This window comes from Bufo gargarizans, chromosome 3 (assembly GCF_014858855.1).
Source record: "Bufo gargarizans isolate SCDJY-AF-19 chromosome 3, ASM1485885v1, whole genome shotgun sequence".
In the NCBI taxonomy this organism is placed as follows: Eukaryota; Metazoa; Chordata; class Amphibia; order Anura; family Bufonidae; genus Bufo; species Bufo gargarizans.
Genome location: NC_058082.1, coordinates 33,477,855 through 33,493,158, shown reverse-complemented (window position 1 = coordinate 33,493,158; position 15,304 = coordinate 33,477,855). Strand labels below are relative to the sequence as shown.

Here is a 15,304-nt window from a genome sequence, read left to right as displayed (position 1 = left end):
TTTTTCTTACAAAGTCTCATATTCCACTAACTTGTGACAAAAAATAAAAAATTTCAGGAACTCGCCATGCCCCTCACGGAATACCTTGGGGTGTCTTCTTTCCAAAATGGGGTCACTTGTGGGGTAGTTATACTGCCCTGGCAATTTAGGGGCCCTAATGTGTGCGAAGTAGTTTGAAATCAAAATCTGTAAAAAATGGCCGGTGAAATCCTAAAGGTGCTCTTTGGAATGTGGGCCCCTTTGCCCACCTAGGCTGCAAAAAAGTGTCACACATCTGGTATCGCCGTACTCAGGAGAAGTTGGGCAATGTGTTTTGGGGTGTCATTTTACATATACCCATGCTGGGTGAGATAAATATCTTGGTCAAATGCCAACTTTGTATAAAAAAATGGGAAAAGTTGTCTTTTGCCAAGATATTTCTCTCACCCAGCATGGGTATATGTAAAATGACACCCCAAAACACATTCCCCAACTTCTCCTGAGTACGGCGATACCAGATGTGTGTACACTTTTTTGCCGCCTAGGTGGGCAAAGGGGCACACATTCCAAAGAGCACCTTTCGGATTTCACAGGCCATTTTTTACACATTTTGATTTCAAACTACTAACCACACATTAGGGGCCCTAGAATGCCAGGGCAGTATAACTTCCCCACAAGTGACCCCATTTTGGAAAGAAGACACCCCAAGGTATTTCGTGATGGGCATAGTGAGTTCATGGAAGTTTTTATTTTTTGTCACAAGTTAGTGGAATATGAGACTTTGTAAGAAAACAAATAAAAAATAAAAAATCATCATTTTCCGCTAACTTGTGACAAAAAATAAAAAGTTCTATGAACTCACTATGCCCATCAGCGAATACCTTAGGGTGTCTACTTTCCGAAATGGGGTCATTTGTGGGGGTTTTCTACTGTCTGGGCATTGTAGAACCTCAGGAAACATGACAGGTGCTCAGAAAGTCAGAGCTGCTTCAAAAAGCGGAAATTCACATTTTTGTACCATAGTTTGTAAACGCTATAACTTTTACCCAAACAATTTTTTTTTTACCCAAACATTTTTTTTTAATCAAAGACACGTAGAACAATAAATTTAGCGAAAAATTTATATATGGATGTCGTTTTTTTTGCAAAATTTTACAACTGAAAGTGAAAAATGTCATTTTTTTGCAAAAAAATCGTTAAATTTCGATTAATAACAAAAAAAGTAAAAATGTCAGCAGCAATGAAATACCACCAAATGAAAGCTCTATTAGTGAGAAGAAAAGTAGGTAAAATTAATTTGGGTGGTAAGTTGCATGACCGAGCAATAAACCGCTAAAGTTGTGGAGTGCCGATTTGTAAAAAAGGGCCTGGTCACTAGGGGGGTATAAACCTGTGGTCCTTAAGTGGTTAAACAACGCTCCAGTGGTTTTTCAACACTTTATCAATGACATCTTTCATCATCTTATGGGGAGATTTGTTGTCGTACAGTATATCTGGATGACATACTAATTTATTCTCCAGACATGGAGACTCATAAGGATCATGTGAGACAGGTGTTACAGATCCTAAGAGAGAATAAATTGTATTTGAAGATGGAAAAATGTGCTTTTGCTGTTCAGGAAGTGCAATTCCTGGGTTACCTGCTCTCACCCTCAGGTTTTCGTATCCCGAGAAAGTCCGTGCAGTGTTGGACTGGGATCGACCCGAAAATCTGAAAGCGCTTATGCGCTTACACTTATGGTGGCTGGGGCTGCGTAAGTGTGTTGAGGACTATGTGTCAGCCTGTTGTACCTTTGCTCGTGCTAAGGTTACACATACTCGGCCTTCTGGATCTCTTCTTCCGTTACCCATCCCGTCCAGACCTTGGACGCATTTGTCCATGGACATTATCACGGTTTTACCAAATTCTTCAGCAAAAACTGTGATCCTGGAGGTAGTTGATCGGTTTAGCAAAATGGCACATTTTATAGCATTGCCTTCTATACCTAATGCCAAGACTCTTGGACAAGTGTTTGTCGATAACATCCTGAAACGACATGGCATTCCCTCTGATGTGGTGTCTGATTGAGGGACTCAGTATGTTTCCAGATTCTGGAAAGCATTCTGTACTGGAATGGGGGTGCAATTGTCCTTTTCTTCAGCTTTTCATCCTCAGTCGAATGGACAGACGGAGCGCACCAATCAGAATCTGGAGATTTACTTGAGATGTTTTGTTTCGGAGAACCAGGAGGAGTGGTCTTCATTCTTGTCGTTAGCTGAGTTTGCCATTAATAACCGTAGACAAGAGTCCACTGATAAGTCACCGTTTTTTGGGGCATATGAATTCCATACACAGTTTGGCATATTTTCTGGTTCTCAAACTTCCAGTATTCCTGAGGAGGAACAATTTTCTTTGTCTTCGATTTGGCGGAAAATTCAAAATAACCTGAAAAAGATGGGCAACAGGTATAAGAGTGTGGCTGACAGGAGACGTATGAATGGTCCGGACCTGAGAGTGGGTGATTATGTGTGGCTGTCCACAAGAAACATTAAGCTTAAGGTACCATCTTGGAAGTTGGGCCCAATATTTATTGGTCCATATAAGATCACTGCCATTGTTAACCCTGTAGCCTTCCGTCTTGAACTTCCTCAGCCTTTGAAAATTCATAATGTATTTCATAAGTCATTGTTGAAGAAATGTGTCGAACCTGGTGAGCTGTCCTCTTTGCCTCCCGCTCCTGTCATGGTGGACAGTAATTTAGAATTTCAAATCAGCAGGATTGTGGACTCCCGAGTTCTCCGTAGATCCCTCCAGTATCTCGTCCACTGGAAGGGTTACGGACCAGAGGATGTGGGTTACAGCGGCTGATGTTAATTCGAATCGCCTGGTGAGAGCCTTTCACAGAGCCCATCCTGATAAGGTCGGTCCTGTGTGCCCGGAGGTCACCCGTAGAAGGGGGGATACTGTCAAGGTCCCTCAGGTGACTGATGTCAGGAAATCAAGGAGATTGGCTGAGCCTGGAGGAATCTAACAGCCTCATTGATTTATTTTGATTCAGTGTTGATAGGGTTAATGACCACTTCCCTTCTCTCAGCTGTTGGTCAGTGTTCATCACTCCACCATTCTGACTATGCGGTTGATAGCTTAATTTGGGTCTGGCTGAGCTGGTGTGAGATCCTCTCTGGTGTTCCAGTTCTTCCATCTCTACAGAAGTTAAGTGTCGCGTTTGTTTGTATTTGTTATATTCCCTATTGTTGTATCTAGGCCTGAGACAGAGACTTCCATTCGTCCATCTGGGGAGGAATGGGTTGTCTCTGGTCCTATACTTATTCCAGGGCCTTATAGGGAAATCATGGCCTAGTTATCCTGCTTATGAATATTCCTACATTTAAGGTCTATATTTATAGGTAGTCAGGGCCCGGATTAGGGTTGTCTAGGAGGTGACCTGTTTCCTCCCTAGTTTCCAGGCCCAGTTACTGTTCCCCTTCCCTCCTATGTTCAGTGTGGAGTTTACCCCCCACCCAGATTGTGACAACTGGTCTATGAGAGCGATCTCGTTTAGTCCGGTTTCCGGGGCGACGTCACGGAACTCGGTGATATAGTCTTCCACTGGATGTCTGCCTTGGCAGAGGTTACGCAGAGTACTCCTGGCGGTGGAGGCCCGTAGCGGATCATCATACAGTCCTGCATAGAAGTGACAAAGGACTCCCAAGTAGAGAGCACCGGATCATCGGCCTGAAGTAACTGGTGTGCCCAGGTCTGGGGAGGCCCTGAGAGGAGAGAGATAGCCGTACGTACTTTGATATAATCAGTGGGATACGTGTGTGGCTTCAGGACGAAGAGGAGCTCACAGGAGACAATACATGAGCAGTACTTCTTCCGATCGCCTGCGAAGCGCTTAGGGAGGCCGATCTATGGTTCACTGACGATCATCGGCTTCCTGACATATTATAGTTATTGTACATCATTCATGGGGTTGGACAAATCCTTAAGCCTGAAGATAGACGTCAACACCACCAATAGTGGTTGACTTCTGCAGACAAGGGGTAGGTGGAGTAGAAGCCAGTGGACCCTACTGTATACACGAGGTAGGGTGGCCAGCTGGCCTTTTTTGAGAACTGTGCATGTTTGTAGGAGATAGATTTGTAGGGTGGGGTGAAATGTACAGTATATATTAGAAAAAGGAACTGTCACGTTCGGGTGTGGGAGGGAAACACCACACCAAACATAGGAGGGAAAGGGGTGAGGGAATAAGGCCTGGAAACTAGGGAAAGGAGATGGACACCTCCTAGTAAAACCCTAATCAAAGTCCTGACTAACTACCAGTATGAACAGACCCCAGAGGTAGGTGAGTTCATACACCGGGATACCTCACCCTATAGGACCCTAGTACTAATGTCAGGACTGAGACAACCTGTTCCTCCAAAAGGAAGGATGAACAGGAGTCTCCCTCAGGCCTTAATACAAATGACAGAGAAATGCAACACACAAAATAACCCAAATGAAATACAAAAGGGAAAGAAAACACTTAACTTCAAGGGGCTATGGCAGCACCAGGAACTCATCCGAGAACCAAACACAAGCTATCCACAACTCCAACAGAAGCTTTAAACCGCATAGCATAGTGGGAGAAACAACAATAAATAGAGAAGGTTAAATGACCATAATAGCCACACCTGGGGAAAGAAGGTGTGGTGGCAAGCACCAGAAACAACACAGATGTCATTTGATCCAAACGGCAAACATGTCAGATCAAACCACGTGTTGCCAGTCTCACCAATCTCCTGACACCTTCTATGGGTGACCTCAGGGCACCCAGGAACAACCTTATCTGGATGAGACCTGTGAAAGGCTTTCACCAAACAACTGGCATTCATGTCAGATGCCGGTACCCACGTCCTCTCCTCTGGTCCATAACCCTTTCAATGAACAAGATACTAAGGAGATCTACAGAGAACTGAAGAATCAATAATCTTGGCGATCTGGAATTATAAACTGCTGTCCACCATGACAGGAGAAGGGAAGTAAGGGGGACGACTCCAAAGGCTTAACATATCTCTTCAACAAAGATTTGTGAAACACATTATGAATTTTCAGAGGCTGAGGAAGTTCAAGACGAAAAGCTACAGGATTAATAATGGCAGTGATCTTATATGGACCAATAAACCTTGGACCCAACTTTCACGAAGGAACCTTCCACTTAATAATTCTTGTGGACAGCCACACAAAATCACCCACACTTAGGTCCGGACCATTCATACGTGTCCTGTCAGCCACATGTTTATACTTGTTGCCCATATTCAGCAAATTATATTGAATTTTCCGCCATATAGAAGACAATGATGATGAAAAACATTCCTCTTCAGGGATACTGAAGTATCCGAACCAGAGAATGTGCCAAATTGCAGGTGAAATCCATATGCCTCACAAAATGGCGACTTACCAGTGGACTCCTGTCTACGATTGTTTATGGCAAACTCTGCCAAAGACAAAAACGAGGACCATTCCTCTTGGCTACTGTTCATTCAGGAGGGCTTGTGATATGTCCTCATCTTACCTAGAAAAAGAAAGCCTAGATCTTCTGAAAGGGTCACTAGAAAATATACTAAGTTCTTTCAAATACATTTCACATTTTTACCCTGATCCAACCCATATGAAAATTAAATGCTGTTTTTCATATTTGTATGAGGAAAATAACTGTTAACCAGAAAAACATTTCGAGAAGTAGTCAGGCGTGCAGAGTTAAATTGCTTTTCCGCAGGAGGCTAGACACAGAACAGCCCACAAGGCTGTAATGGTCTCCTCGGATGTAATTCTGAAGCTATATGAACAACATCACTGAGATGAGGGCTGTTCATGCCTTACCTGTATTCCATCTGTTTGGCTGAGGTACAGCTGGATGTTCAGATAGTCTGGACGGTTTTCTTGCCAAAACTGATGCAAAGAGAAGAAACATAAAGAGTAACACATTAAAGAGATTAGGCCATCAATATCTGAATAGCTCAGGCATCGGAATCACACAGCTCTGCCCATTGTGCAGCGGACAAAGCTGGTTACTGCAAGGTTTACTTCAATGGGAGCAGTGCTCATCAGATCCATTGCTCAGGCGGCAAGTCACTGAGATTCGGTGCTGCAGTAGAACACAGGGGAGGAGGGAGTGCAGAGTGCACAGGGCCTGTTGTGCTAGTGGTGCTCTTAGCACTATGGCCAGCCCCCTGGTGCTCCAAATACCTAATTTACATAAATATAAAAAATATGTAATAATCCTAGAGAGGAAACAAATAAGGTATATTGTTTTACTCAGCATGATCAACCCTACCAGACAATATACATGGTTTAATAGGGTTGATCATGCTGACAGAGGGTCTTTAAATGGCTTCTGTCACCCCCAAAACCCTTTTTTTTTGGGCTTGTTAAAATAGTTATTCCCTATATAGGGATCTTACCTTTGTCTGTGGCTTCTTTTCATTAAAAAACGATCTTTTAAAATATGCAAATCGCTTCACTACCAGTAAGTAGGGCGTCTACTTGCTGGTAGCCGCCGCAAAAAACCGCCCCCCTCCTCTTGTTGATTGACAGGGCCAGCCGCGATCTCCTCCTCCGGCCGGCCCTGTTAGCATTTCAAAAATCCCGCACCTGTCTTCATTCAGCGCAGGCGCTCTGAGAGAAGGAGGCTCGCCTCCTCAGCACTCCCTCAGTGGGCCTGCACCGATGACGTCTTCTCTTTCGGTGACGTCAAGCCTCGTTTTTTGGGATATACAGGTCCTTCTCAAAAAATTAGCATATTGTGATAAAGTTCATTATTTTCTGTAATGTACTGATAAACATTAGACTTTCATTGATTTTAGATCCATTACACACCAACTGAAGTAGTTCAAGCCTTTTATTGTTTTAATATTGATGATTTTGGCATACAGCTCATGAAAAACCAAAATTCCTATCTCAAAAAATTAGCATATCATGAAAAGGTTCTCTAAACAAGCTATTAACCTAATCATCTGAATCAACTAATTAACTCTAAACACCTGCAAAAGATTCCTGAGGCTTTTAAAAACTCCCAGCCTGGTTCATTACTCCAAACGGCAATCATGGGTAAGACTGCCGACCTGACTGCTGTCCAGAAGGCCATCATTGTCACACTCAGGCAAGAGGGTAAGACACAGAAAGAAATTTCTGAACGAATAGGCTGTTCCCAGAGTGCTGTATCAAGGCACCTCAGTGGGAAGTCTGTGGGAAGGAAAAAGTGTGGCAAAAAACGCTGCACAACGAGAAGAGGTGACCGGACCCTGAGGAAGATTGTGGAGAAGGACCGATTCCAGACCTTGGGGGACCTGCGGAAGCAGTAGACTGAGTCTGGAGTAGAAACATCCAGAGCCACCGTGTACAGGCGTGTGCAGGAAATGGGCTACAGGTGCCGCATTCCCCAGGTCAAGCCACTTTTGAACCAGAAACAGCGGCAGAAGCGCCTGACCTGGGCTACAGAGAAGCAGCACTGGACTGTTGCTCAGTGGTCCAAAGTACTTTTTTCGGATGAAAGCAAATTTTGCATGTCATTCGGAAATCTAGGTGCCAGAGTCTGGCGGAAGACTGGGGAGAGGGAAATGCCAAAATGCCTGAAGTCCAGTGTCAAGTACCCACAGTCAGTGATGGTCTGGGGTGCCATGTCAGCTGCTGGTGTTGGTCCACTGTGTTTTATCAAGGGCAGGGTCAATGCAGCCGCTATCAGGAGATTTTGGAGCACTTCATGCTTCCATCTGCTGAAAAGCTTTATGGAGATGAAGATCTCATTTTTCAGCACGACCTGGCACCTGCTCACAGTGCCAAAACCACTGGTAAATGGTTTACTGACCATGGTATTACTGGGCTCAATTGGCCTGCCAACTCTCCTGACCTAAACCCCATAGAGAATCTGTGGGATATTGGGAAGAGAAAGTTGAGAGACGCAAGACCCAACACTCTGGATGAGCTTAAGGCCGCTATCGAAGCATCCTGGGCCTCCATAACACCTCAGCAGTGCCACAGGCTGAATGCCTCCATGCCACGCCGCATTGAAGCAGTCATTTCTGCAAAAGGATTCCCGACCAAGTATTGAGTGCATAACTGAACATAATTATTTGAAGGTTGACTTTTTTTGTATTAAAAACACTTTTCTTTTATTGGTCGGATGAAATATGCTAATTTTTTTAGATAGGAAATTTGGGTTTTCATGAGCTGTATGCCAAAATCATCAATATTAAAACAATAAAAGGCTTGAACTACTTCAGTTGGTGTGTAATGAATCTAAAATATATGAAAGTCTAATGTTTATCAGTACATTACAGAAAATAATGAACTTTATCACAATATGCTAATTATTTGAGAAGGACCTGTATATATATATACACATAATACTGTAAGGTTGGGTTTGAACATGACATAAATGATGCAGATCTGCCGCCTTATTTTACAGTAACAGCTAGTGATGAGCGAAGTTTACAAAAAATTTATTTGGCTGCTTTGCCGAATAAAATAAAATAAAATCGTTTGCGACGAAGTTGCAGGCACATTGATGGGGAATGGCGATTGCACCGTCCTGTCATTGAACTGCTCAGATGCCGCATTCATCACTGATTGCAGCATCTCAGATGAAAAATTAGGGATAAAAAAAGGTTAATCTGTTTAAAAAAAGATACCCACCTTACCTATTTGAGCATGAAGAGGTCGCCGTGGTCATCTTGATTGAAGATCCCGCGTGGTGCGTGGTGACAAAATCACACTGGCCGCTGTGGTGACGTCATACATCACAGTGCACAAGATTTAGCCCGGGATCTTCCACCAAGATGGCTGCAGTAGCCTCTTCGCACCCAAATGGATGAGGTGAGTATGATTTTTTTTTTTTTACCCCCATTTCGGGGAAAATTGATTCGTTACCACGAAGCACGAGGAGATTCGGCTGTGCGGCAAATCAAATTTTTCCTGAAATTCGGATCAAAGTCCACTTTGGATACTTGGATTCGCTCAACCCTAGTAACAGCAAAGTGAATGAGATTTGAGAAATCTGACCTGCAGCATCAAGTGACTTGCTTTGCAGGTTTTCGATCCACAGCATGTCAGTTTTTGCTGCAGATTTTACCTACAGCTTTCAACTTCTGCAAAGCAAAGGTTGAAAGCATCCTGCATCCCTTCAGGGAATCCACTGCAAAAAAAAATCATTCCAATCCGCTGCATAAAATTGACTGCGGATCAGGAACCCCGTGGACTTACACCAAGGTTGTATTCAGACATTGTAGTTGTGTTTTTGCTACAAATTATGCCATGATTTGCGTGAATAAACCTGAATTGTAATGTCCAGGTAAAATGTGTCTTATGCAAGCTAAATGCTGAATAAGACAGAAACCCTCTGTGACTCTCTCATTGAAAGGCCCTACGTTCACATGGGGCTGACTTTATTGGTATGAAAGCAGTACCCCGGAGCAGGGGGTATCTACAAATTGTTTCTTTCTTATATAATGTGTTGTATTGTTATGTAATGTGTTACAGCTTAACTGTGTATGGCTTGCACAGCCAGGATTAACAATCCTGGTTCAGCCCTCATAGGAGGTTAGATGTGGGCTGGCCCCATCCCTAACTTAGATCAGTCTAGGCTGTAGTTCAGAGAGAGAGAGGAAGGCGTGACTTGTGCTCCCTCCGCTTAGGCCCAGAAAGCTACCGATCTCTGCATGATCTACAGATGAAGAGAAGGAGTAAGATAAAGGAGAGACCTAGAGAACCTAGAGTCTGCATGGCCAAGTATTGGAGTCAGTATGGTAACCTGCTACCAAAAGCTGTTAAGACTTTACTGCAGTGAGGGGCACTGTAAAGACACCTTTCATACCTGGAGACGACCTGGCCAGTTTTATCTCTAAAACCCTGTATCCCGCAGTGGACATTACAGCCACCATTATAAAAGTACAATTGCCCGCTGTTGATTCTGCAGGAGGAGACCTGAGACAGATAGAGAGGGAAGAGGACCATAACTCCCATCCTTGGGAGAGAATTGTACTGTGTATTGTTAAAACTGTGTTTTGCTATCATTGGATGTACTACAACACTATTTTGCACTACAGTAAAGAGAGATGTTTATTCTGCCAAATTTGGCCCGGTTACTGACTCCTGCACCATACGCAAGCAATTGCACTCCATATGCCCTGCCTTGTACCCATACAAGCACCTAACATTATGGGCACCCCAGTTACCATCAAGCAGGAGCCCCAGAATCATAGGGCACCCTTCTTTCACTGCATCAGTCCTAGGGAGCAAAGGTCTGAGGGAAGCCACTGTGATAGCCAGAGCCACTACTACTCCCATCCTTTGCTTTGGCTCCTCAGGGGCTCGCTCCATTGCGGCTACCTGGTCCTGTTTGTATGATTCAGTGTGTCTATATGTATATTTTATTTCCTTCTTGTGTTGATGATGTGCTTTAAATATTTAAAGAGGTATTTCAGGATTTTACTATTGAATTACTAGTCCATTGTGTAGTGGACAGAACTGGTGGAGAGCAGGACTGCAGTTACCAGCTCTGTCCACAACATAATGGATGGAGCTATAGAGTTCTGATGCTGGATCTATGCAAAACAGCTGATCGGCAGAGTTGTGAGGTGTCAGACTCCGCCAATCTGATAATGTTAGCCTATCCTGGGGCTAAGGCATCAATAGTAAAATCCTGGAACACCTCTTTAAGGGAGTGGTGAGGGGATGGGCATCAAAGTTCGCCACATCAAACAATATGTGCTGCTATTTTTGTTTGATATCGCGGGGATCAATATTGTGTGTGGGCTGGAGGGCTTGTGTGCCTAGGCCAGTGATGGCTAACCTCCAGCACTCCAGCTGTGGTGAAACTACGACTCCCAGCATGCTCCATTCATTTCTATGGAGTTCTGAGAACAGCCAAACAAGTTTACATCTTGGGAGTCGTAGTTTTACCACAGCTGGAGTTCCGGAGCTTCACGGTCATCACTGATCTAGGCTGTTTTTCAGTCCCAGTCTGGCCCTGCCCTGATGATCAGATATTGATGGCCTATCCTAACGGATAAAGGATAGACCTTTACTTTTAAAATCCTGGAATACTCCTTTAATACTGAGAAATATTAACTAGTCACGTAGTGCACATGCTGCCTGGCCACTGACTAAGGGCCCGTTCTTCTTCTCTAAGTGGATTTATGGAAAAATTAAGGGTCAAGCAAATCAGGTTTGAAGGCCAGACACAGAAAGTCTCGGAACTGCCTGCTCCCGGAGACCGCATTTCATTTCAGACCGGCTCGCGCACAGGCACAGGTAAGGACTTACCTGTGCCTCGCCGGACTTGTCAGTTAAGTTGGCAGATCGCATGTGTTCACGGGCGAACACGGCGAACTGGCCATCACTGATGGTGGGTCTATTGTACTGTACTCACATCATCACGTCCGTGTTTCCTGGACCGGGCATGGCCCTGCACATGAGCCATTAAAGGGGTACAGCTACCTCAGTGATTCATGACTGAGATTGGAATACCTTTACGTATGTGGTGGCCAGAGTTATGGAAACAGATGAGCGGGCTGTGCTGTGCTTTTTCCATAACTCCTTAACTGAATGGCTGAGATTAAAAAACCCCTTTAAGATCCAATACAATATTTAATTTGCATGCACAGAGGCTGTCAGGAGAAGTAGTGGATTTAGTACATGATATTTCTAGTGTGGATCCACTATGCCAACCAACCAGTTTGACTTTGGGCTACTCCTGAGAATGGTATCCTGGCGGTCCCTTGCTGTTCTCCATTTAACCCTTATATAGGGATCTGGCCGTCATTTCAGGGGAACCACCAGGCCATTACCTCTTGGAATAGTCCTGATGTGGTAGCCTGTTGACCCAAAGGGATCAGAGACATTGATGCGTGGCACGGAGGGAACAGGCAAACATGTAGTCAATAATAGGCTGAGGTCAGGGCAGGCAGAATTTGTGTAAATCCATGGAACAATCCAAAGGACAGAGCACATAGCACAGGATCAGTACGGTGAACAGGCACAGGTCAGGTCAGATGGCAGAAGGTTAGCATCCAGGCAGAGATAAGTACACAGGCAGTCAAATGAATTACAGCTCTTTATAAGCAACAGCAAGCCAGAGGGACGTAATAAGATCTGTAGAGAACAATTTCACAGGCAAGGAAGTGAAGTCAGCAGCACAGATATATAGGAAGCGTCATTAATCCAGTAGCTGAGCACAGAAGCAGAAAGGGAATTAACCCCTGCAGTGCTGCAGAGAAAAGTCTCTCTCTTAGACACACAGGAAGAGACCTTGCAGCCAGATTGTGGCCTGCAGTGTGGGATACAGGAGTCTGATGGCTGGGCAGAGGCTAGATGACAGATGCGAGAGCTGTGGGGCATGACGGTGAGCAGGGCATGCCATTATAACACAAATCTTTGGTTTTCAACCTCTTCATTTGGCTTCATCACCACATCTTTCAAAGAATTCTCCTCTTGATTCATTTAATCACCGGAGGTTACATTGGAGCCATTCTGATTGACAGCTTTAGGGAAGGCAAGAAACTGGATACATGATGGATAGAGTGCAACCGCCAGAATAAAGAAGTTATCAAGCAGTCGGCTTCAAGTGCTACACAGCCTTGTTCAGGGAAAATACTGATTGATGAAGGACCTCAGCCTCATAGGGTACACTGGGCAGAGAGACGGTATCTAGGCAGGCTCCTTCCACTATTACAGAATTATTTCTAATATGGAAGGTGTGGGATTATGGTATGGTTTTAAAGAGGATAGAAAATGTATTTGTAGTGATACAAAATAATTACTAGTAGCTGCTGCAGCATCTGTGTCTTTCCCACTGCAGCTTACTCCTCCTCCCAACCCCTCTCCATAGACTTCCACGAGCAACTGTAATCTGACGATTCAGTGACTTGCCAGAGCATCTTGGTCTCACAAGTCGATACATTTGTTTAATAAATTTGACAGGACAATTAATTCAAGAAACATTTTCTAAAAGGTTAGTTACATTTAATGAGCATGTGCCAGAAGGAGCAACCCTATTAAACTGGATGTTAAGTCTGATGGGATTGATTATGTTGAGTAAAAAAGATACCTTATTTAGGTTCTTCTATTGAGCTTTTACTTAGAAAAATAACTTTTTATTAGCATGTAAGTTAGGTCATCAGAGGGTCAAGCCTGAGCCTCTTAGGGGACTAAAGCTTGTCTGCTCTGCACTTATATCCGCTCCCCTTTCCCCTTGATTGACAGGGCCATGTAATCTCACACCAGAGCTGTAATCTATTGGCGTATGTACAGCGCACCTGTCTCTACTTCAGCAGTGCAGGTGACTACTGCACATGCGCCAATGATATCATCGTCCTCCTGGAAGAGGATATGCTCGGCTAAATTTGGAGAAGGATTACATTAACGGTGCATGCACAGTAGTCACCTGCACTGCTGGGGAAGAAGAGGCAGATGCGCTGCGCATGCGCCGATAGTATAGACCACCGCTCAGGTGAGAGATTGCAAGATTACTCAGTCAATGCAGACTGGAGGAGCTCTGGTGCTCCAAGGACTTAGGCCCACCCCTTGATACACACAACATCTAATTTACATATTGATAAAATATATATTTTTTCAAGGATGGAGCAACAGGGGAACAGAACTGAAGTATCGTTTTATTTAGCAGGATCAACCCTACCAGGCATTATGTCTGGTTTAATAAGATTGAACATTGCAATTTAACTGTATGATCGTGTGGAGAGAAGTGGAATTTTGCACCTAAAAATGGTGACTTTAGCTTGAAAAAGTAGCACATTTGGGGCCCCGGGGGGTCTAGAGCCCATGTTTTTCTATGAGTCCTTACGTTTTCTATTTGCATCCCGCCACGCCATTGCTACAAGCCTACATCCTGATGCATTGCAGTTAACACCAAGAATTACAGCGCATTAGCAGTACCATGATATAATAGTGTATTGGGAATGAAGCGATTACATTGTAGCAATTCAAGACCAGTAATAGGATTTCCGAGAGAGTTTTGTGGGGCAAGAATAATGAAAGAGCGCGGACGAGCAAAGAATGAAAAAGATCTAAGCAAAATCTATAGTCCCTGCCTTAGAATGGACGGCAAAGTAATTGGCTCCATTAAATAGGCTTTCGTGTGTGGAATCCATTGCAACAAACATTAAATTACCTTTTTATGGAGGATACACAATAAATCAGCAAACCAGAGGAAAGCCTGGATGTCTCTACATATCCACACAAAGTACAGCCTCTGCAGTTTGTTTTCTTTCCACGTGTCCCTGTGGAAATAAAGTGAAATAAAAACATAATTAGAGAACTATTCCAGGAGGCCCCATAAAGTGTCCTCACATATGCAGCATTGCCTTCTGACCATGGTCACATGGTTTATAACAGAAAACACGTTAATAATTCATAATAATAATAATAATAAAAAATAAAGCCTTTTTATCGTAAAAATGTTTTTTTTTTGCAAAAGTACAAAAAATACACTAGCGGCTTGTTCGAAAAAGGCTGTTTAACCGAAACGCATCACATCTGCCTGTATTCTGTTTATGGCAATAAAGTGAAGATTTATTAGCATAAAAAAATGAGTGCTGATCCACTTCTTCTACAAGTGTCTAAAAATGTGTATATATATATATATATATATATATATATAAGTATCAAAAGGATAAGGCAGCACTCCAAGTAAAGTGAAAAAAAGGTGGATCTTTATTCCCTCTGCAACGTTTCAACCGTCTCAATGCGGTCTTTCTCAAGCATACCACATAGTGCCATACAAGGGTATATATACCCACAATCCATAGCAGGAGCTTTGAAGTGACAATCAATCAATATACAACATGATTAATTCATAAAACACTCCGATTTTCTAATACTTCAATGTAGGTTGACCTAATGAGGCATTCATTAAGCCTCAGTTATATATGTCTTTAGGGATACTTATTAGGCCTTTGCTCTCCCTACGCCGTTCTTTTGTGGACCCGCGCCTGCCCTATGCCTTCCGCTGGATCCTGTGGAGACACTGAGCATGTTGCTGGGCCGGTTGTTGCTATGGCAGCGACGCCACTATTGTAGGCGTGTCTGACCTGGTGACGCGGCCCTTGCATCATGGGTGTTTCCCGGTGATGCCTCTGGTCTGGTCATGGAGCCGCCTCCCGGGTCGCGTGTCTTTGACGTCACGCTTCCTTGGTGACGGCCTCTGGCTTCGGTCCTAATGGAGTCGCTTACCGTGACGCGGTTGTCTTCTTGGGCATGCGCGGTTTGACATTGAGGACGCGGATCTTGGCGCCCCTGCACAGGTGCTTCGGTGTGAGTTGTTTTTAACTTATGTTGATATGATTGCAC

At 43.9% G+C, this 15,304-nt stretch overlaps 1 protein-coding gene across 1 annotated transcript in view; it reads right to left on the bottom strand.

Moving 5' to 3' along the window:
* Positions 1-15,304, bottom strand: part of NOX4 (NADPH oxidase 4) — a 267,595-nt gene that overhangs the window by 13,306 nt on the left and 238,985 nt on the right. Inside the window, exons 15-16 of the mRNA XM_044286900.1 lie at positions 14,127-14,235; positions 5,825-5,893 (exon numbers count right to left, since the gene is read on the bottom strand). Of these exons, the coding sequence (XP_044142835.1) occupies positions 5,825-5,893; positions 14,127-14,235 (178 nt within the window). The remainder of the gene's footprint in view (positions 1-5,824; positions 5,894-14,126; positions 14,236-15,304) is intronic.